This window comes from Pongo abelii, chromosome 19, assembly GCF_028885655.2.
Source record: "Pongo abelii isolate AG06213 chromosome 19, NHGRI_mPonAbe1-v2.0_pri, whole genome shotgun sequence".
NCBI classification, from domain to species: domain Eukaryota; kingdom Metazoa; phylum Chordata; class Mammalia; order Primates; family Hominidae; genus Pongo; species Pongo abelii.
In genome coordinates this window covers 50,374,123-50,394,805 of record NC_072004.2, presented here as the reverse complement: position 1 = coordinate 50,394,805, position 20,683 = coordinate 50,374,123, and the positions used below count along the sequence as shown (strand labels likewise).

The 20,683-nt window shown below is 40.6% G+C and overlaps 1 protein-coding gene and 1 pseudogene across 27 annotated transcripts in view; one reads left to right on the top strand and one right to left on the bottom strand.

Annotated features, from left to right (window-relative positions):
- LOC129051351 (ribosomal protein S6 kinase beta-1-like) overlaps positions 1–9,155 on the bottom strand; it is a 35,830-nt gene extending 26,675 nt beyond the window's left edge. For 13 of the 27 annotated variants that reach the window (XR_010138242.1, XR_010138243.1, XR_010138244.1 and 10 more), the window contains exons 1-7: positions 8,999–9,155; positions 8,807–8,853; positions 5,785–5,842; positions 4,239–4,339; positions 1,690–1,780; positions 1,405–1,516; positions 669–776 (exon numbers count right to left, since the gene is read on the bottom strand). Coding sequence is in view for 23 of the 27 variants with exons in the window: in XM_063718606.1 (XP_063574676.1) it covers positions 669–776; positions 1,405–1,516; positions 1,690–1,780; positions 4,239–4,339; positions 5,785–5,828 (456 nt within the window). In the remaining 4 variants the exon portion in view is untranslated. The other 14 variants (XR_010138245.1, XM_063718621.1, XM_063718610.1 and 11 more) reach the window with 13 other exon arrangements.
- Positions 9,156–9,202: 47 nt separating this feature from the next.
- The window catches only part of LOC129051352 (polycomb protein SUZ12-like), a 46,802-nt pseudogene continuing 35,321 nt past the window's right edge, over positions 9,203–20,683 (top strand).

The following is a 20,683-nucleotide window of genomic DNA, read 5'->3' as shown; positions in this document are numbered from 1 at the left end:
AAAAATACAAAAATTAGCCAGGCATGATGGGGCATGCCTGTAATCCCAGCTACTAGGGAGACTGAGGCAGGAGAATCACTTGAACCTGGGAGGCGGAGGTTGCAGTGAACCAAGATCATGCCATTGTACTCCAGCCTGGACAATAGAGTAAGACTCCATTTAAAAAAAAAAAGAAAAGTAAAAAATATATAGTTTACTAATTACTACTGAAAAATTGTTTAAGGGCCTGTAATCCCAGCACTTTGAGAGGCCAAGGCAGGTGGATCACCTGAGGTCAGGTGTTCCAGACCAGCCTGACCAACATGGTAAAATCCTGTCTCTATTAAAAATACAAGAATTAGCTGGGCGTGGTGGTGGGCGCCTGTAATCCCAGCTACTCGAGAGGCTGAGGCAGGAGAATTGCTTGGACCTGGGGGACTGAGGTTGCAGTGAGCCAAGATGGCACCACTGCACTCTAGCCTGGGCGACAGAGTGAGACTCCGTCTCAAAAAAAAAAAATTAAAAAAAAGAATATGAAAAGAAAGTCGTTAAACAAATCTGTACTTTGCCTTCAAAATTCAAAGACTCTTTTGGTTCCATATATATTATTCAAAATATACATTAAATTCTATCTAGTTAAATCCTAGTCATTGAATCTTACAGTGTCAGTGACCATTTAAGAACCTTACCTTTTTAAGCAGACCTCTGGCTTCTTGTGTGAGGTAGGGAGGCAAATTGAGTTTACATTTGAGGATGTTGTCAATTGTTTTCTTTCTATTCTCCCCAGTAAATGGGGGCTAAGAGTAGAAGACAAGTGAAAAATATTAGTATATATGAAACAAATTTTAAATAACAATATCTATTTCCTGAATTAGTTATGCATGGAGATCAGAAATGTATGCTGTGAAATGGGCTAACTGCTAAAGACCTTTATTTTGTTTTAGAGACAGGGTCTTGCTATGTTGTCAAGGCTAGATTCTATTAATAATCCTTAGCTCAAATGATCCTCCCACCTCAGCCTCCTGAGTAGCTTGGGCTACAGGCATGCACCACAGTGCCCGGCAGACGTGCAGTTTTTAAGCAACAGGACAGAGGAAGTAGCAGTGTCCTGGAAGGAAGCCTGTGTTTCCACCGTTAACTTGCTGTGTGATAATAAGTGAGCCATGTGATTTTATGCTTCAATTTCTCCATTTATAAAATAAGGGCATTATCTGTTCAACATCTATTTCACAGGCCTGCTATGACATAGATCATTTAAATGAAAATGTTTCTGAAAGTATGAGATCCCATATAATCATACAGCATTATTAGTGTTAAACTGCTAATAACAAATCTTTGGGCTTTGAAAACTCCACTGGTAACATTTTCAGAAAGCACAGGACAGGTCTCTTGCTACAGTGACTCAGCACAGACCATAATACACACAGCTTTTAACTGTGCACCTACTGCTCCAGTCAGCATGTCATACATGAATGCTCCCAAACTCCACCAATCCACAGCACGATTGTGGCCACTTCTCATCAAGATTTCAGGGGCCCTACAATGAGGAAAATAATATGTTTAAAAATGCACCCATTTGCATATCATCTGAATTAGAATTTTAAAAACAATATACAGAGTCAATGAGGCTACAGAAAACAGATACTATTCCTTAAAACAGGTAAAATTAGCTATTACCCCCAAACCAATTATGTTTAACATGCAGCTCACATGTATTTTATTGTTCCACAAAACATGTGTGTGACTGTTCCATCATGAATAGATTCTTTGCGTAGTCCAAAGTCTGTTAGTTTCACATGACCTACAATGAAAGATTACAGCATGATTATTCTCAGAATTCCAAGTATGTGCAGTATTTGAACATGTCATATAACACCTTAGTCTATGCTTCCATTTAACTTTCCTTGCCTCAAACTTTTCTTGCAGATGTCAAGAACAAGGTACCATCCATAAAATGGGATGCTAACTGTTTAAGGCTAGGGCAAAGTCACCTTTTGCCAATGATATAATCTCTCTAGTAAAGAGAAAATAAAGATAGAGAAAAAAGTGAAATAACCTGTTTAAGGCCCTAGCTTTAAGTATACGCAGAATCCTCTACCATCCTGAAAAAGAAAAATCCTGTTTTATGAAGTCTAGTTTAAGTACACAGACCCTAATAAAGATATTCTGTACCTTTTAAACAAAGGTGTGAGATAGTACTTCAAATATATAGCTTTTATCACAGTGAACTGCGAAGGGTTCTTAAAATGGTCTCAGAAAGTCACTATAACAAGGTAGCTCATTCTACCCAATGCTGCTAATTAGGGGAAAGAAATAAAATTGCTAGATAGTATGAATCAATCATTGCTGATCCAGAAAGTAAAAAACTTACCACCTTATACAAAGATCGTTTCAGTTCAAGTTTAGTTTTCTTTACTGGACTGTCATAACAAGTGGTTCAACAGTCTCAGGGACTCTAGTATTTGAGGTTCATTTCACAGAAAAGGCACAATGACCTATTGATTCAAATGTAAACATATACTACACTCTGATACAGAATAAGTATGGCCTTTATTTTCACAGAACCATCTGATACACTCAACCTTATAAATCAAAGAAGTTAACTATTCTTCACTCCCCTATTCTATCCTGTGACTTAGAATTCACATCAGAATCCAGGTTTTGGGGAGTGAGGAGGTGTTGATGAGAGGAAGGAAGAGACACTGATTCCCTTGATATATTCAGTTAAGTATATCATTTCTCCTTAAAAAAAAAAAAGGTGGGTGGAGGAGTATAATCTGGAATGTTTATATGAGCCTCGGTTGTTCATACATCATTTTCTAAGAGTTTGAAACAATTAACTACCTCATGGATTATTCTGTAGACATCTAAGGATTAGCAGCTGCTACCACTTTCTAGATACCCTGGGTCAGCTGGTTGCTCCTTTGGGGTACGAGTGAATTGCCAAGTCTACCCACAGCCCAGATTAGCATAAGTTGAGCTGTCTGTAGCAGCATGCAGTTGTAGTCAAGGCTCACTATGCTATATCTATAGCTATAAAGATTATTAGTCTCTCTGATGTTTATGTTTGTTGTTGCAAACAAACAGCAAGAATAAACTGATTCTGGCAGTGGGGGAGGTGGGTTATGCCTGTAATCCCAGCAATTTGGGAAGCCAAGGCAGGCAGATCAACTGAGCTCAGGAGTTTGAGACCACCCTGGGCAACATGATGAAACCCCATTTCTACAAAAAATACCAAAAATTAGCTAGGCGTGGTGGTGTGCCACAGTGGCCCCAGCTACTTGAGGGGCTGGGGTGGGAGGATCACTTGAGCCTGGGAGGTGGAGGTTGCAGTGAGCTATAATCATGCCACTGTATTCCAGCCTGGGTGACAGAGTGAGACCCCCATCTCAAAAAAAAAAGAGTAACCTGATGCGTACTAAACATCATATTCCCAAAGTTTTATCAAATACTTTGGTTCAATTGCAATCCTTTTTCCAGCATTAATAAAACCTACTGTAAGAAGCATAGCTTCTAAAATTTGCATATTTTCTTTTTCTTTCTTTCTTTTTTTTTTTTTTTTTTTTTTTGAGACGGAGTCTCCCTCTGTCACCCAGGCTGGAGTGCAATGTTGTGATATTGGCTCACTGCAACTTTCGCCTCCTGGGTTCAGGCGATTCTCCCACCTCAGCCTCCTGAGTAGCCAGGATTACAGGCACCCACCATCATGCCCGGCTAATTTTTTTTTTTTTTTTTGTATTTTTGTAGAGATGGGGTTTCACCATGTTGGCCAGGCATCTTGAACTCCTGACCTCAGGTGATCCGCCTGCCTCAGCTTCCCAAAGTGCTGGGATTACAGGTGTGAGCCACTGTGCCCAGCCAATATTTACATATTCTCATTATTAAAACTCAACTTGTATAATTAAGATTCACTTTTCAATTTAAGTAACAAGCCAAAATTAATGTTTACACTGGCTTTTACAGTCGAAAACATTACACAACATTTGATGTAAGGATTCCAAAAACATGAAAAACTATAAAGAGTAAGGATTAAACTAAAAAAGGCAGTTGAGCGACTATTATCCTCAACTTCTGTTACTCTCACCAAGCGTAATTACCTAAAGACTTAAAACATCACCAAGTACTATGATGCCATGAATTCTGAGGGAGGAAATATACAAAATAGAGAGATGAGTATGGGGCTTTGAAAATGGCCACGACCTGTGTGGGAGGATTTTAAGATGATTATTTACATAGAATTGTTTACAGTATGTCTCCACCTTGGTGATTAAGCATGATATTCTCCGGCTTCAGGTCTCTGTAGATGATCCCCTTTTGACGTAAATGCCCCAAAGCCATGGAGATTTCTGCCAAGTAAAAGCTGGAAACAAAAGTGATTTAATAAAATTAAAAAGAGTGTAATCTATCCAAAGCAGTTTATGTATGGAGCAAAATTCCTGGAAAGAAACAGACATGCACCAAAGACCAAATTAGTGGGGTAGGGGGATGTATGGGAAAAAGAGATAGCATAGGATGCTGCCAAAAGGCATGGGGACATTTATGTTTCACTCATTTTAGTGAAACTATGAAGTGCTTTATTTTGCCCTTAGAACATACTGCTAAAATTGCAAAGATGTCCGGAATATGCTAAATGGCCATTGGTCATGTTTTGTTCTGTCTGTGTAGGAATTAAGCTAATAGTCAATCATTTCAAAGCAAATTTCTCCCATCCACCCTCAACTTTAAAATCCCATAGGAAATAGGAACTTAATTATTCTCAGAGATCAAGTCTTGATTTCAAAAGGTGTCTTATAACCTGACCCTTAGAAGCCCACTCATCCCTTACTTAATACAGCTACATATTTATAGACAGCTTAGGCCCACAGTATCTGCCCTCCCTCCTGTCAGCCAGCCCACAACTATAAACTGTGTGACACTCAAATTTATCTACCTCAAAAGAATAAAGGGCTGAATCAACCCTGTCTGGATTCGAAAAGCACAAGGCGCTGCAATACTGGCTGCATAACAATGTTGCAATCCTGCAGATTACTCCAGGATGGAGAGGGTGTGTCCCAGAGGACTGAGGCAGTTTCACAGCCAGCACGACCACAAACACAGCCTCCAACACGGCTCAGTGAGCCTCCTCCAAAAAAGGGCACTTCATCCCTAAGGCTCTTCAATGCAGCTTCTGCGTTAGAAAAGGCCTGAAATTAAACAATGGAATGCAGTTTTGGTAATTAAGGTAGAAAAAAACATTTAAGTGTTGTTTTCTATTAAATTAATGTGTAGGAGAAACTGATTTATTGTGACCCAATATTGTTGCTTCACAAAAGGATGTGCATATTTTTAATTTGAAGCAGATGACATGTTTAGAAATAGGAGGGTAAATCCCATCCTGACTATAATCAATCCACAGATGATATGCCCTGGCTTATCACCTCCCTAAGACTGCACCTTGAGAAATAGAAAGCCTAAAAAAAAGAGATGATTTCTGATAATTTCCATTGCTCCACACATAAAGGTTCACTGGAAAACCACACTCACCCACAGCCAAGGCAGGCAGCTTACCAATTCAAGGAAAGAAAGCAGCAATGAGAATGGTTCTGTTAGGAGCAACTGGTGTGAAGAGCGTTCCACTCAAGCCTAAGGGCAAAGGAATGATGTGACCTCCATAGCTGCCCAGTCCCAAAACTGCTTCTCCCCCTTGAGGTCCTGAGTGAGTGACTGGCTCCAGCTCAATTTACTGAATCATGTGGCTGCCCATAGTGGGAATGGGGCTTTGCTTGTAATTACCTGAATCTATGCAACCACAAAAAGTTCACTTACCAGGCAGTGTCTTCCATAAATATTCCCTCTCTTTCTAACTGCATAAATAGTTCTCCTCCTGTAAAAAAAAGAAAAAAACATTAGAAATAAAACAATATGGCCAGGCGCAGTGGCTCACGCCTGTAATCCCAGCACTTTGGGAGGCCGAGGCGGGCAGATCACGAGGTCAGGAAATCGAGACCACGGTGAAACCCCATCTCTACTAAAAACACAAAAAATTAGCCGGGCGTGGTGGCGGGTGCCTGTAGTCCCAGCTACTGGGGAGGCTGAGGCAGGAGAATTGCGGGAACCCAGGAGATGGAGCTTGCAGTGAGCCGAGATCGTGCCACTGCACTTAAGCCTGGGTGACAGAGCGAGACTCCATCTCAAAAAAAAAAGGAAAAAAAAGAAATAAAACAATGTTTATTTCCAACCCACTTCTAATAAGAGAGTTTGTGCTTTCCTTCTAACCATAATTAAAAGACATCATCCCCTTAAAAATGAAAAACAAATCCTAAAAATTATAGGTTTTAAAACTAAGTCCTCAGGATTCTATTTTTAGTAGCATTCTTATTCTTCTGTAACACACATGTGTTTAAAAACTAGAACCGGCTTGGAATTCCAGGTTTTATATCTACAAACTTTGAAATATTTGTAGATTCCAGACGTGAGGTTAAAATAAAAAATCTTGATTAAAGACCCTTTAACATTTTACCCGTAAGTAGAAAAATGATAGTCTACAATTAAATCACCCTCCCTAATTTTAGTGAATGCTCATATTTTGTATTTTCAGAACCCTTAAATAAACAGAATGAACCTGGCAGTGGCCTAGTAAAAAACATGGCACAATTTGAGTATCAAAATAAATAATGATAATGAAAGGTTACATCACATCAAATGATATCAGAATCCCTAAGTCCACAATGACATAAATAAATGAATACATAAATTTTTTAAATGGGGAAGAAGAGAAAGTTCCTTATTACAGCAGAATGCCAAGTAATAAATGAAGAAGGCATGATGGAGTAAGAAAAATTACTTGGCAAACATCACAACTAATTGTTGCAGGCAAGAATCAATGGATGTCAAAACTGAATGTGGGCCGGGCGCAGTGGCTCACGCCTGTAATCCCAGCACTTTGGGAGGCCAAGGCAGGCAGATCACCTGAGGTCAGGGGTTCAAGACCAGCCTGGCCATCATGGCAAAAGCCCATCTCTACTAAAACTAAAAACATTAGCTGGGTGTGGTGGTGCCTGCCTGTCATCCCAGCTACCCGGGAGGCTGAGGCAGGAGAATCACTTGAACCTGGGAGGTGTAGGTTGCAGTGAGCTGAGATCCCACCACTGCAATCCAGCCTGGGCGACAGAGTGAGACTCCGTCTCAAACAACAACAACAACAAAAAACTGAACATGAAAGTCTGATGGAAGATATTTAAATAATCTCAAAGTATCTCCTCAAAAGATACTTATTAATTACAAAGGCAAAAATGTCACCAGGGAAAAAATCGGCAGACACCACCTTATACATGTGACCGAAGTTAACATCACAAGTAATAGGACAAAGATATAAATATCATGTACCTCTTAATCTGATGCATTAAGGGGACACAATGTCACTTCAGTGGTCCTGCCAAAATTGCATAACCTGAATCTAATACTAAGGAAACATCAGCTAAACCCAAAGCATTCTACAAACTCACTGGCCTGTGCTAATCAAAAATATCAACATCGTGAAAGTCAAAGAAAGACTGAGGAAATGTTCCAGATTAAAGGAAACTAAGGAGAGTTATAATTGCATCAATGTCAACTTCCTATTTCTGATCATTTTAGTATAGTTATGTAAGACACTGTCCTTGATTTTGGAAAATATACACTGAATAGGCTGGGTGCAGTGGCTCACACCTGTCATCCCAGCACTTTGGGAGGCTGAGGCGGGCAGATCACCTAAGGTCAGGAGTTCGAGACCAGCCTGGTCAACATGGTGAAACCCCATCTCTACTAAAAATACAAAAATTAGCCGGGCGTGGTGGTGGATGCGTGCAATCCCAGCTACTCGACAGGCAGAGGTTGTAGTGAGCCCGAGATTGCGCCACTGCACTCCAGTCTGGGCGAGAGAGTGATACTCCATCTCAAACAAACAAACAAAAAAGAAAGAAAACATACACTGAAATTTTAGGGGTAAAGGGAAATCATGTCTGTATCACTCTCAAACAGTTCAAAAAATTATGTATGCGTGCGTGTATATATGTATACACATATATACATATACATAGAAGGATAAAACAAAATAAATGTGGTGAAATGGTGACATTTGGGGAATCCAGGTGAGAGATACATAGGAATTCTTTCTTTTTTTCGTGACTGAGTCTCGCTCTGTTGCCCAGGTTGGAGTATAGTGGTGCGATCTTTGCTCACCACAACCTCCACCTCCCAGGTTCAAGCGATTCTCCTGCCTCAGCCTCCCGAGTAGCTGGGATTACAGGAGCACACCACCATGCCCGGCTAACTTTTCTATTTTTAGTAGAGACAGAGTTTCACTATGTTGGCCAGACTGGTCTCAAACTCCTGACCTCATGATCCACCTGCCTTGGCCTCCCAAAGTGCTAGGATTACAGACATGAGCCACTGAGCCTGGCATAGGAATTCTTTATACTACTCTTAAAACGTTTTAAGTATGAAATTATGTCAAAATAAAGTTTTTCTAGGACGGCATGGTGGCCCACACCTGTAATCTCAGCACTTGGGAAGGCCAAGGCGGGCAGATCACCTGAGGTCAGGAGTTCAAGACCAGCCTGGCCAACATGGTGAAAGCCCAGCTCTACTGAAAATACAAAAACATAGCCCGGTGTGGTGGCGCATGCCTGTAATCACAGCTAAATGGGAGGCCCAGGCAGGAGAATCGCTTGAACCTGGGAGGCGCAGGTTGTGATGAGCTGAGATCACGCCTCTGTGCTCCAGCCTGGGCAAGAAGAGTAAAACTCCATCTTCACAAAAAAAAAAAAAAAAAAAAAAAAAAAAAAGTTTTTCCAATGGCAGTACTCACAAAAAAGTTGCTCCATTCTGCACCTTTCTGTTCCATGTTACATGTTACTGCAAAATCAAGAAGAGAAGAGTGTATGTAAGTACTTCTCAACCAGTTTACCTCTCTGACCACTCTTACGGTGTTTGGGGGCAAAAAACTAAGGATCTAGACTCCCTAAACCGCTCGCTGGGTCCTTCTCTCCCCACAACGCACCGGGGCCAGCAGGAAGGCCGCTCCGACCCCTAATTTTTCCGCGAATTCAGTTCAAAGAGGCGGCCGGGCCCGCGATCGGCAGCGCGCACGGGCCAACCAAGCCGCGCCTCCGCGAGAAGCGCCTCCGCGTGACTGACGGGGGAATCCGCGGGCCAACGGGCTGGGCGGCCCGGCGGCGCGCGCTCCCGCCGGCCACTCAGAGCGCCGGACGGGGGAAATGGGCGGAGCAAGGCCAGGGTAGGGTGAGCGGCCTCCGAAGCGGAGCCGGGCTCTGAGGAGACGCTTTTTTTTCCCTCTTTCCTTTCCTCCTCTCCTCCTCCCTTCCCTTCCCCTCTCCTCCCCTCTCTCCTCCTTCCCCCCTCGGTCCGCCGGAGCCTGCTGGGGCGAGCGGTTGGTATTGCAGGCGCTTACTCTCCGGGGCCGCCCGGCGGGTAGCTGGCGGGGGGAGGAGGCAGGAACCGCGATGGCGCCTCAGAAGCACGGCGGTGGTGGAGGGGGCGGCTCGGGGCCCAGCGCGGGGTCCGGGGGAGGCGGCTTCGGGGATTCGGCGGCGGCGGCGACGGTTTCGGGCGGCAAATCCGGCGGCGGGGGCTGTGGAGGCGGTGGCAGTTACTCGGCCTCCTCCTCCTCCGCGGCGTTACCGGTGAAGAAGCCGAAAATGGAGCACGTCCAGGCTGACCACGAGCTTTTCCTCCAGGCCTTTGAGAGTGAGTGTGTGCGAGGCTTTGAGGGCAGGAAGACCCACTCTGCCAACACCGGGGATGGGACACTCTGCTGGGCCCCCTTCCTCCTCGGGAGTCCACTTGTGTGGTAGTGGAGGGAGGAATTGAGGGGATGTCCCCCTTTCGGAGATTACGTCTCCAGGGGATCCGGAGTCTAGGGCCTTGGGAGAGCCGGAAAAGAGGGTCCGGGTAGGTTCTTGACTCCCCCAAGATTGACGCAAGAGGCTCGGGACTGGGGCCCCACGTTCAGAGCAGGCGGCTTTTAGATGAGGAGGTAGCAGTTGAACTGAGCCGCAGTCACATCCCGAGACTGGTTCTTGTTTTCTTTCATGCCTTTCGGACTCTAGAAATACAGGGGTTTCGGTTGTAGCTTTTGAGGGGCAAAATGAAGCCAGTGAAGGGGTGAGTGCAGTGGAACCGAAGAAATTGTCCTTAGTCTGAAATGCCTTCGCGCTAACTTGGTGCTGCAGGTTCATATGGCACCTTTGGATGCTTAAAACCCTTCAAATCTGTCCACCCATTTTGTGGATATGTAAACTGAGCCAGAGAGTGGTCAAGCATCTTCTCTGGAGACGACCCCGGAATTCTGCTTTTTCTCCTCGGCTTACAGAACATTTTCTTGCGTCAATTTCTGTTTCTAAGGTCTGTCCGGAAGGGGAAACTGACTTACTTGGAAAGGAGAGCGAGGTGTCTGGAAACAAACAATAGAGTTTATTAAAAACATCGTAAGTATAAATAATCCTGATTGTTCTTTAAGGAATGTTATATCCTGATTGGTTTCCTTTTTTGCTTTTGTGTGTTATAATTTGGGTGATCTTTAATAGCTAAATAATCTTACAGAAACTTGAATAAACTTGGCTCTACCGCCCAGTGTCCTTATTTATAATTTCACTGTGGCGTATGTTAAGGGCATGGTATCAGCTGTGCTTAGAAAGACGTATTACGTTGTTTAATACCCTTCCTTCATTCTCTCTCATTAGTGCTTCATGAAATTCTAATTGGAACTTAATAGAAGGAATTTCAGTTTTTATCGAAACGAATATTGAACCTGCTTCAGAGAGATTCACATTATCCACGTATTATATTTCTTAATATACTTTGAAATATCTGGAGAGGCTTTAATTGGAAATAGGATGGAGAACTGAAGGGCAGTGGTGACAAAAATGATACTTGTTTGTACCCCTTCTAAAGTATCTCATCTCCCTCTAGTTAATTGAAAATAAAACTAACCAATGGAAGATTTAGGTGGAAATTTTAAAAGTTCTTTCTGAATGTTAAGAGAAGACACATCCTCTAAGAAAGTTTTAACTATTTGCGTTGTGATGAGTCTACCTCAGGGAAGTCAAGTGTCATTTGAGCTAGATCTGGTCATAAAACAACTTGAAGTTGTTTACTGGAAAGTTTAAATACTTGAATGTAATTATTCACATAGTTGTTTCTATTTGGTTTATTCTAATACTGCTGTATAATGACCTAAAGTGGTACTAATAGGTCATTAATGTAACTGATATAATGGTATATGTATTTTTCATCGACTTAAGTCCTGTATAACAAATTACATTTTAACTAATTTGAAATTTAATTCAACTCATTTTAAGCGTTAGAAAGACTGTTTTGTGAATCTGTCAGTTGTGTAAAAAATGTATTGAGGTAATATTTATATTGAACAAAATAGATACAACTTTAAATTATAATTAGGAATATTTATTGAGAATTTTTGCTGCAGTTTGTGTCCGAGGTTTATTTCAATATTGACTGACTTTTGAGTGCAGTGGATCCCACCTGTAATCCTAGCTACTCTGGAGGCTGAGGCAGGAGGATCTGTTGAGCCCACGAGTTTGAGACCAGCCTGGGCAACATATCAAGACCCCTTTTCAAAAAAAGAAAAAAAAAATCTTGACTGACTTTCATCATACCTGTATTAGGAATGTCTGGATCTGTATTAGGATGTATTAGGATTCTGTTTTGGCTGACTACAATTTTTTTTTATTTCTTATTTCTTTTTTGAGACGGAGTTTCGCTCTTTGTTGCCCAGGCTGGAGTGCAGTGACGCGATCTCGGCTCACAGCAACCTCCGCCTCCCAGGTTCCAGTGATTCTCCTGCCTCAGCCTCCCAAATAGCTGGGATTACAGGCATGCGCCACTATGCCTGGCTATTTTTGTATTGTTAGTGGAGACAGGGTTTCTCCATGTTGGTCAGGCTGGTCTGGAACTCCCGACCTCAGGTGATCTGCCCACCTCGGCCTCCCAAAGTGCTGGGAATACAGGCGTGAGCCACCGCGCCTGGCCGGCTGACTACAAATTTTTTAAGTGACCATTTAAAAAGTGAAATTTTCATCTTGTTTGGCATCAATCAATAGTTCTTTTGTTGACTCCGGCTACCTATTACAGCTGCTTTTTGGAATAAAATCGGTTATAAATAGTTTAAATTAGCTAAGTTAAATGAGTACAACTACTTCTCTTGAGTTCTGCTCGGTAACAATAACTATCTTAGAAAGGCTTAAGAAAAATATTGTAGAGAACCTTCAGTATAAAAAGTGTAGATGATGAACTTTGTGAATGTATGCCATTGATTGAATACCTTTTGATCTTACTGTGCATACTTTCTTGATGTAAATATTTAGTGCAATATAAATATTTAGTGCATGATTTCCATAGCAGATGATAAGTTTATATTGATTATAACATGGTCTTGGTTGATATTTTTCTGACAAGTAAGTTTAGATCATGTTTGGATTTTGTTTCCTATTACCTAGAGCCAACACAGATCTATAGATGTTTTTGAACTCGGAATCTCATAGCAGTAAGTAGTCAACAAAATTCATCAGTATTATTTCTCTCTTATAACTGCATCTGTATTCAGTTTTAACATTTTTAAAACTATTTTTGTAGCCAATATTTTTGCACAGAACTCTTACTTACATGTCTCATCGAAACTCCAGAACAAACATCAAAAGGTACATTTTATGAATCTTATTTCAAGCTGATCAAACCATGTTAGTTTTATTTTAAAGTACTATTTCTCAAAATTAAAAAAAAATGAACAAAAATAAGTACTGTTTCTAACTAAAAATTTAATATGAAAACTGAAGTGAGAGAGTGACTGGTTGAATTGGTTGCAGAGTGGTTTTCAATAGTATAATCTTTGTAAGTCTCAGGTTGTTACTAGCTTTTTTTTTTTTTTTCCCGTAACAGAAATGAGGCTGGGTGTGGTGGCTCATGCCTATAATCCCAGCACTTTGGGAGGCCAAGTTGGGCGGATCACTTGAGGTCAGGAGTTTGAGACCAGTTTGGCCAACATGGCAAAACCCTGTCTCTACTAAAACAAAAATTAGCCGGGCGTGGTGGTGTGTGCCTGTAATCCCAGTTACTTGGGAGGCTGAGGCAGGAGAATTGTTTGAGCCTGGGAGGTGGAGGTTGCAGTGAGCCGAGATTGCGCCGTTGCACTCCAGCCTGGGCAACAGAGCGAGACTCTACCTCGAAAAAAAAAAAGAACTGATTTTAGTAGTGAAGTGAATAAAGTGATTTTACTGATTATATTTTTACTCTGTGCCATGGGTTATTTCTCTTTTTTTTTTGTTTGTTTGTTTGTTTTTTTGAGACAGAGTCTCTGTCGTCCAGGTTGGAGTGCAGTGGCGCGATCTCGGCTCACTGCAAGCTCCGCCTCCTGAGTTCATGCCATTCTCCTGCCTCAGCCTCCTTATTTTTTTATTTATTGTTGTTGTTGTTTTGTTTTTGTTTTTTTTTTTTTTTTGAGAGAAATCTCACTCTTGTCCCCCAGGCTGGAGTGTAATGGTGCAATCTTGGCTCACTGCGACCTCTGCCTCCTGGGTTTAAACGATTCTCCTGCCTCAGCTTCCCAAGTAGCTGGGATTACAGGCACCTGCCACCACACCTGGCTAAGTTTTGTATTTTTAGTAGAGACGGGGTTTCCCCATGTTGGCCAGGCTGGTCTCGAACTCCTGACCTCAGGTGATCCACCCGCCTCGGCCTCCTAAAGTGCTAGGATTACAGGCATGAGCCACCGTGACTGGCCCTTTTTTTTTTGAAACGGAGTCTCGCTCTGTCTCCCAGGCTGGAGTGCAGTGGCGCAACTTCGGCTCACTGCAACCTCCGCCTCCCAGATTCAAGAGATTCTCCTGCTTCAGCCTCCCGAGTAGCTTGGACTATAGGCGCGTGCCACCATGCTTGGCTAATTTTTTGTATTTTTGGTACAGACGGGATTTCTGTGTGTTAGCCAGGATGGTCTCGATCTCCTGACGTCAGGATCCACCTGCCTTGGCCTCCCAAAGTGCTGGCATTACAGGAGTGAGCCACCATGCCCAGCCTGGCCTTCTTTTTTTTTTTTTTTGAGATGGAGTTTCGCTCTTGTCTCCCAGGCTGGAGTGCAGTGGTGCGATACCGGCTCACTGCAACCTCCGCTTCCCGGATTCAGGCAATTCTCCTGCCTCAGCCTCCCGAGTAGCTGGAATTATAGTCTCCCGCCACCACACCCAGCTAATTTTTTGTATTTTTAGTAGAGATGGGGTTTCACTATGTTGGCCAAACTGGTCTCAAACTCCTGACTTCATGATCTTCCCGCCTTGGCCTCCCAAAGTGCTGAGATGACAGGTGTGAGCCACTGCGCCCGGCCTCCGCTGGTTATTTTCAAGTTTGATAGAAGTTGAGGATTTAAATATTTACTAAAGGGCTCAGGGTAACTATATTTGTTACGTAAAATTTAAGTTAATTTTTGATTATTGTGTGTAATTTGAATTAGCTCCTGTAATGGTGGGTTCAGAAAGTCTCATTTTATATCTTTGGTTTTTTGTTTTTTTGTTTTTTTGTTTTTTTTGAGACAGAGTTTCACTCTTGTTGCCCAGGCTGGAGTGCAATGGCACAATCTTGGCTCACTGCAACCTCCACCTCCCGGGTTCAAGGAAGTATCCTGTCTCAGCTTCCCAGGTAGCTGAGATTACAGGTGCCCACCACCACGCCTGGCTAATTTTTTGTATTTTTCATGAAGTCGGGGTTTTACCATTTTGGCCTGGCTGGTCTTGAACTCCTGACCTCAGGCGATCCACCCACCTTGGCCTCCTGAAGTGCTGGGATTACAGACCTGAGCCACAGCGCCCAGCTTTGGTGGTGGTCTTATTGAAGGGGAAACACTTTTGAAATCAATAGGATGAAGGTTTTTTAAAAACAATGAAGTCTCAAATCATTAGATTTTAAAGTGGGGTCTGGAGGTGGGAGACAGCTTATTTTTGCTGTGTAACATTTAGTACTTAACCATACATAATTATCAATGCAAGTTTTTTGTCCTAGGTGCAAGATTATATTTATTTGAGAGTATCAGGTGAACAAGTTTACATTTAAAGGTGAGAATTGTGTTAAGCATTTGGTATTGTCATTATAGTTTTAGTAAAACCATCAAGTTATCTGGATAGAGTTTGAAACTAAGCTCTTTGGTGGACTGCTACTGTTTATTAAGTAGGTATCACATTTCTATAGCAAGACATAGTTGAGTTTTGTAAATCTACTTGTATTTTGAAGGATTGAAGTGTGAAAATTATTTTTCTTTTGGCAATCTTTCTGAATAGAGAGCGTGCATGAGCAAGTTTGCATTGCAATTAATAGGTGAAAATTACTGAGCACCTAAGTAACTAAAAAGGAGGTGATGAATTAGGTTACAGAATTAGTTTTGTCCACCCTTTACCTGTCTACTCCATTATTTGATTTTTGCCAGCATTCAGCATGCTTTTTCTGTAAAGGACCAGTAAATAGTAATTATTTTAGGCTTTGGGGCCAGGATGCAAAATTGAGGATATTATGTAGGTACTTCATATTAAAAGAAAGAAAAAATTTACAGTTTTTTAAAATTTCAGTCCAAAATGTCAATCTGTAAATTTTTTGTTGATAAAAATACAACAATATAAGATAGAACATTTTGTAATACAGGCCTACTAATGAGAAACGAGAATTTTATTTTTGTGAGGGTAGGGGAGATAACACTTAGCTGAATTGGGGTTCAGAGTTAGTGTTTTCTATAATCAAATCAATTGCTAATGTTTATCTGTAAAAACCATTCTTTCCGGGCTGTACAAAAACAGGCGATAGGCCAGATTTGACCATGGTCCATAGTTTCCCCACCCTTGATTTATTCTATAAAACTAGTAGAATTTGACTAACTGTTTTGTTTCATCAAAGGTTTTTTTTTTTTTGAGACAGAGTCTTGCTCTGTCGTCTAGGCTGGAGTGCCGTGGCGCAATTTCGGCTCCCTGCAGTCTTCGCCTCCCAAGTTCAAGCAATTCTGCCTCAGCCTCCTGAGTAGCTGGGATTACAGGTGTGTGGTACTACGCCCAGCTAATTTTTGTATTTTTAGTAGAGACAGGGTTTTACCATGTTGGCCTGGCTGGTCTCAAACTCCTGACCTCATGATCCGCCTGCCTTGGCCTCCCAAAGTGCTGGGATTACAGTCATGAGCCACCGTGCCTGGCCATCAAAGCATTTTTAATATAGAAGGTCAGTTGAGTTGCTGCCTAGGATGCAACCTGATCTTAATTTACAAAGTAATTAAATTATTATAAAATAAGTTTGCATTCATAGATTAAAAAGTACACATTTATTTTATTATTATTATTATTTTTTGAGATGGAGTTTCGCTCTCGTTGCCCAGGCTGGAGTGCAATGGTGCAATCTTGGCTCACTGCCACTTCCACCTCCTGGGTTCAAGTGATTCTCCTGCCTCAGCCTCCCGAGTAGCTGGGATTACAGGCATGCGCCACCATGCCTGGCTAATTTTGTATTTTTAGGAGAGAGAGGGTTTCTCCATGTTGGTCAGGCTGATCTCGAACTCCCGACCTCAGGTGATCTGCCCACCTCGGACTCCCAAAATGCTGGGATTACAGGTGTGAACCACCGCGTCCTGCTAAAAAGTACACATTTAAAATCTAAGTTCCATTTTCCCGTTATGTTTATTAATTTGTCCCATTGCAGGATATGTTTCTATTGTCTGCATGGGTAGAGATAATTTTAAAAGCTTGGTTAAGTAAAAACTGATTTTCTTAATTATTGCCCTTTAGGTTAAAAAAAAAAAAAAGTCTTTGGGGAATTTTTAAGCAATCTGCCAGCCAAGAAACAAATTTAAGTCCCACCTAGTTTAGTTCCTACAGAAATGGGTAGGAATAGGCTAGGCATGGTGTTTCAGACCTGTAATTTCAGTATTTTGGGAGACTGAGTTGGGAGGATTGCTTGTGTAACATTTAGTACTTAACCATACATAATTATGAATGCAAGTTTTTTGTCCTAGGTGCAAGATTATATTTATTTGAGCATATCAAGTGAACAAGTTTACATTTAAAGGCGAGAGTTATAGGGTCAGCCCTGGCAACATGGCGAGGCCCTATATCTACAAAAAATTAAAACAATTAGCTGGGCGTGGTGGCTCATGACTGTAGTCCCAAATACTCAGGAGGCTGAGGCAGGAGGGTCACTTGAGCCCAGAAGTTCGAAGGTTGCTATGAATGTGCCGGTGCACTCTAGCCTGGGCAGTAGAGGGAGACTGTGTCTCAAAAAAAAAAAAAAAAAAGTATGGGAATCGTTTAATCATCTTGTTAGATGCCTGATCTTATTACTTATTAGGACTAGTTATTAAGAAATTAAAGCACAACTCGTTTGCTGTTGTCTTCAGCGTAGTTGGTGACTTTGGAAGGTGGCAGATTTGGCCCAGTGATTGTCGTCTTTTCTCAAAATGTTTTCAGAACTCCTTTTTTGCTATTACAACAACATAATATCCATTGTTGGAATAAGCATATCACTCCCTTTAAAGTCATACTCTCAGTTGTGATATTAATTCTGGTATATTTATTAAAGTCAGCTTGTGCTTTACTCTTTCTAGAAGTATTCAACTTGTATAGGCTAACACTGCCCCAACAAAGTAGAAATAATAGGTCACGAGAAGGGCATCTTTTATTGAATCCATCTTGCTAGATTTTGTGTAAGCTGTTTCTGAAGTCTCCCAAGAAAGTTTTCTGAAATTTCTTGAATTTTTAAATATTCTCCTTTTCGATGACCTTTTGATAATTATTTCCTACTTTAAATCTGACCTACAATAACATTACCTTTCTAAAGAACAGAAATACTTGGTGTTGGGGGAGGAGCGGCTTTTATATAGTTGCTTATAAGGTTTGTTTTGTTTTTTTCCTAAGGAAGGCTGGGTTGCTTTTGTGATCTTATCTGTTTCAAATGGTTAATATTCAATTCTGTTCACTTCTCCTGTATACAGCTTCATAAAGGTAGACGAGATGAACCTTAGAACGTACAGTCTTTTTCTGCAGACAGAATTTCTTAATCATTACATAAACATTATTCTGAAAAGTTTCCAGTAATTTCTTGGCCCTCCTCAATAGTAACTTTCAGTATTTATACTGAATAGCTCTTTGCAACTAGCCTAAAAGAGTCCTTTATTTTTGTTCTTTTTTCTCTCTTATCTGTGGAGATTGAAAATATATTGCCATCCTTCAGAAAGCACTTCTTACTATACTCTATTGGATGAAACTTTAATATTGAAGTTTTCAGTAACTCTAAAGGTAAAGAGAGAAGCTTTTTTTCCCTTAAGATCTTCGCTATGGAGGCTCTTCTCATTCACTTGAAATATAGATTGTATCAATTCTGCTGTAATATCAGTAGTTTACTATAATACATTTACATTAACGTTTTTCTACTGATAATTTTTACAGTAGTTGAATACAATAAATAGCTCTTTTTTGGCCAGACATGGTGGCTCACACCTTTAATCCTAGCAGTTTGGGAGACGGGTGGATAGATCACCTGAGGTCAGGAGTTCAAGACCAGCCTGACCAACATGGTGAAACCCTGTCTCTACTAAAAATGCAAAAATTAGCTGGGCGTGGTGGTGCACACCTGTAATCCCAGCTACGCGGGAGGCTGAGGCAGGAGAATTGCCTGAACCCAGGAGGTGGAGGTTGCAGTGAGCCGAGATCACGTCATTGTACTCCAGCCTGGGCAACAAGAGTGACACTCGCATCTCAAAAACAAAACAAAACAAACAACCAAAAAAAAAAAAACACAAACAAGAAAAGCTCTTTTTGAGGAATGAGATCATTCGTAATTTTTGGTGTCTGCATTCAAGCATTATAAAGTAATAAATTGATGTGGAATACATGTGGCTTTTCAGGTCCTAAAGAGGAAGGGACTATGTGAGTATAAAGAGAAACATTTTTTCTAATTAAATTATATATGGGTATAGATTTTTAGACTCTATCTCTAGAACATGTCATAGACCACCTTAAGAACTAAGATGAGGCTTGTTTTACAATCCATTCATTCTTTAATTGCTTTGAGAAGTTATACTTAAGTTTCTATTTTTTGGGAAATAGCTTTTTTCTCTTAAACTTGTCAAGTTAAAAGCTAATAGTTTTATTACGATTTGATGGATCATTCCCTAACTTCAAAATTTTTTCATGATGTCAACAACCATCTCTTTAATATGACATCATTGAGCTTTAGGCTTTGCTGATAATCTTTGAGGATACCTTATGAACTTCAAATATATTTTATAGAATATTTCTTTTTTTATGTGATGGTGCTAGTACATATTTGTTGTGTCGCTTAGTAGACGTATTAAGTGTTTCAGAATACACATAATTTATATTTGTTTGGCTTAATTCAACAGATACTTGAATACCTACCAAGTATAAGGCACTATGCCAGCACTGCATAGCTTTCCTTGAAGAAGAGCAATTACTGCCCTTCAGGAGTGTATAATCTAGTAGGAGAAATAAAATATTTACATGAGTTTTACATGTAGGAAACTGAATGAAAACTAAGTGTCAAAATAAATATAAACCCAGTACCATGGGTAAGGAGAAATCACTGGTTTGGGAATAATTGGGTAAAAGGTTTAATGAAAACAAGTTAGCGTTTTAGATGGGGCTTGAAGGCTTGTGTGCTGTATTATACACCGTCTCCATAGTATTCATTGTTATGGCTAATCATCCATAATTTATCTTACTAAAAATAATCAAAATCTGATTTCCATCTTGCCTGTTAGAGTGACAATAAAGTATAATTTGTTTCTTTTTTCCAGTTGAGAAGTGATTATTTTGTTTATCTCTTTCTTCCAGGAAAACATTTAAAGTTGATGATATGTTATCAAAAGTAGAGAAAATGAAAGGAGAGCAAGAATCTCATAGGTAAGATAACCTATCAGTTTACATTAAGTGATATACTTTAGGAAAGAGGAAAAATTACAGTGATAATTTTCCTAGTGATCACCTTGATATAAGGAGTTAGAAGGAATCTTAGAGGTCAGTCAGTTTGGTCCAAACTCACACACAAGTCAGAAATTAATTTCTGTAGCATTACTGGCAGGGAATACTTAAGCTGTGGCTTGAATACCTCCAGTGTAGGTGTATTTATTATTGTTTGTCTTTATTACCAGTTTCTTCCATTTTGAGCGAAACCTCTGACTTCAGCCATTGGTCTTAACTCTACCACCTCATTTAAAGAGGGATACTCACATTTATAGTATATGTGCTAGGTACCGTGGCAGGGACTTCACAATATCACATATCTTGTAAGTTATTCTCAAATATGAGAGGGGTTCTCTTTTTTCCATCTTTTTCTTCTCATTTAAATCTGTCAGGCAACATATTCATAACTTTTATTTCATATTTGAAATATGTTTCTCACGTAGTTTCAGAAACGTGAACATTTGGACAGAATCTACTTATTGTACGTTATCAAATATATACCAAGAACGAATCCCTAAATATTCTGACTAGTCTAATATCTGTCTACTCTAGATAGTATGCTTCTATTTATTTTTTGATATTTTTGATAGAAAATTGAATAGTCTAAAGAGAAACAGCAGCTTGGGTGGTGTTTGTTCATTCATTAACTACCTTTAGAGAGAATGCAGAACTAAAAATATTAGATTCTTGGAAAAATAGAGTTGGAAAAT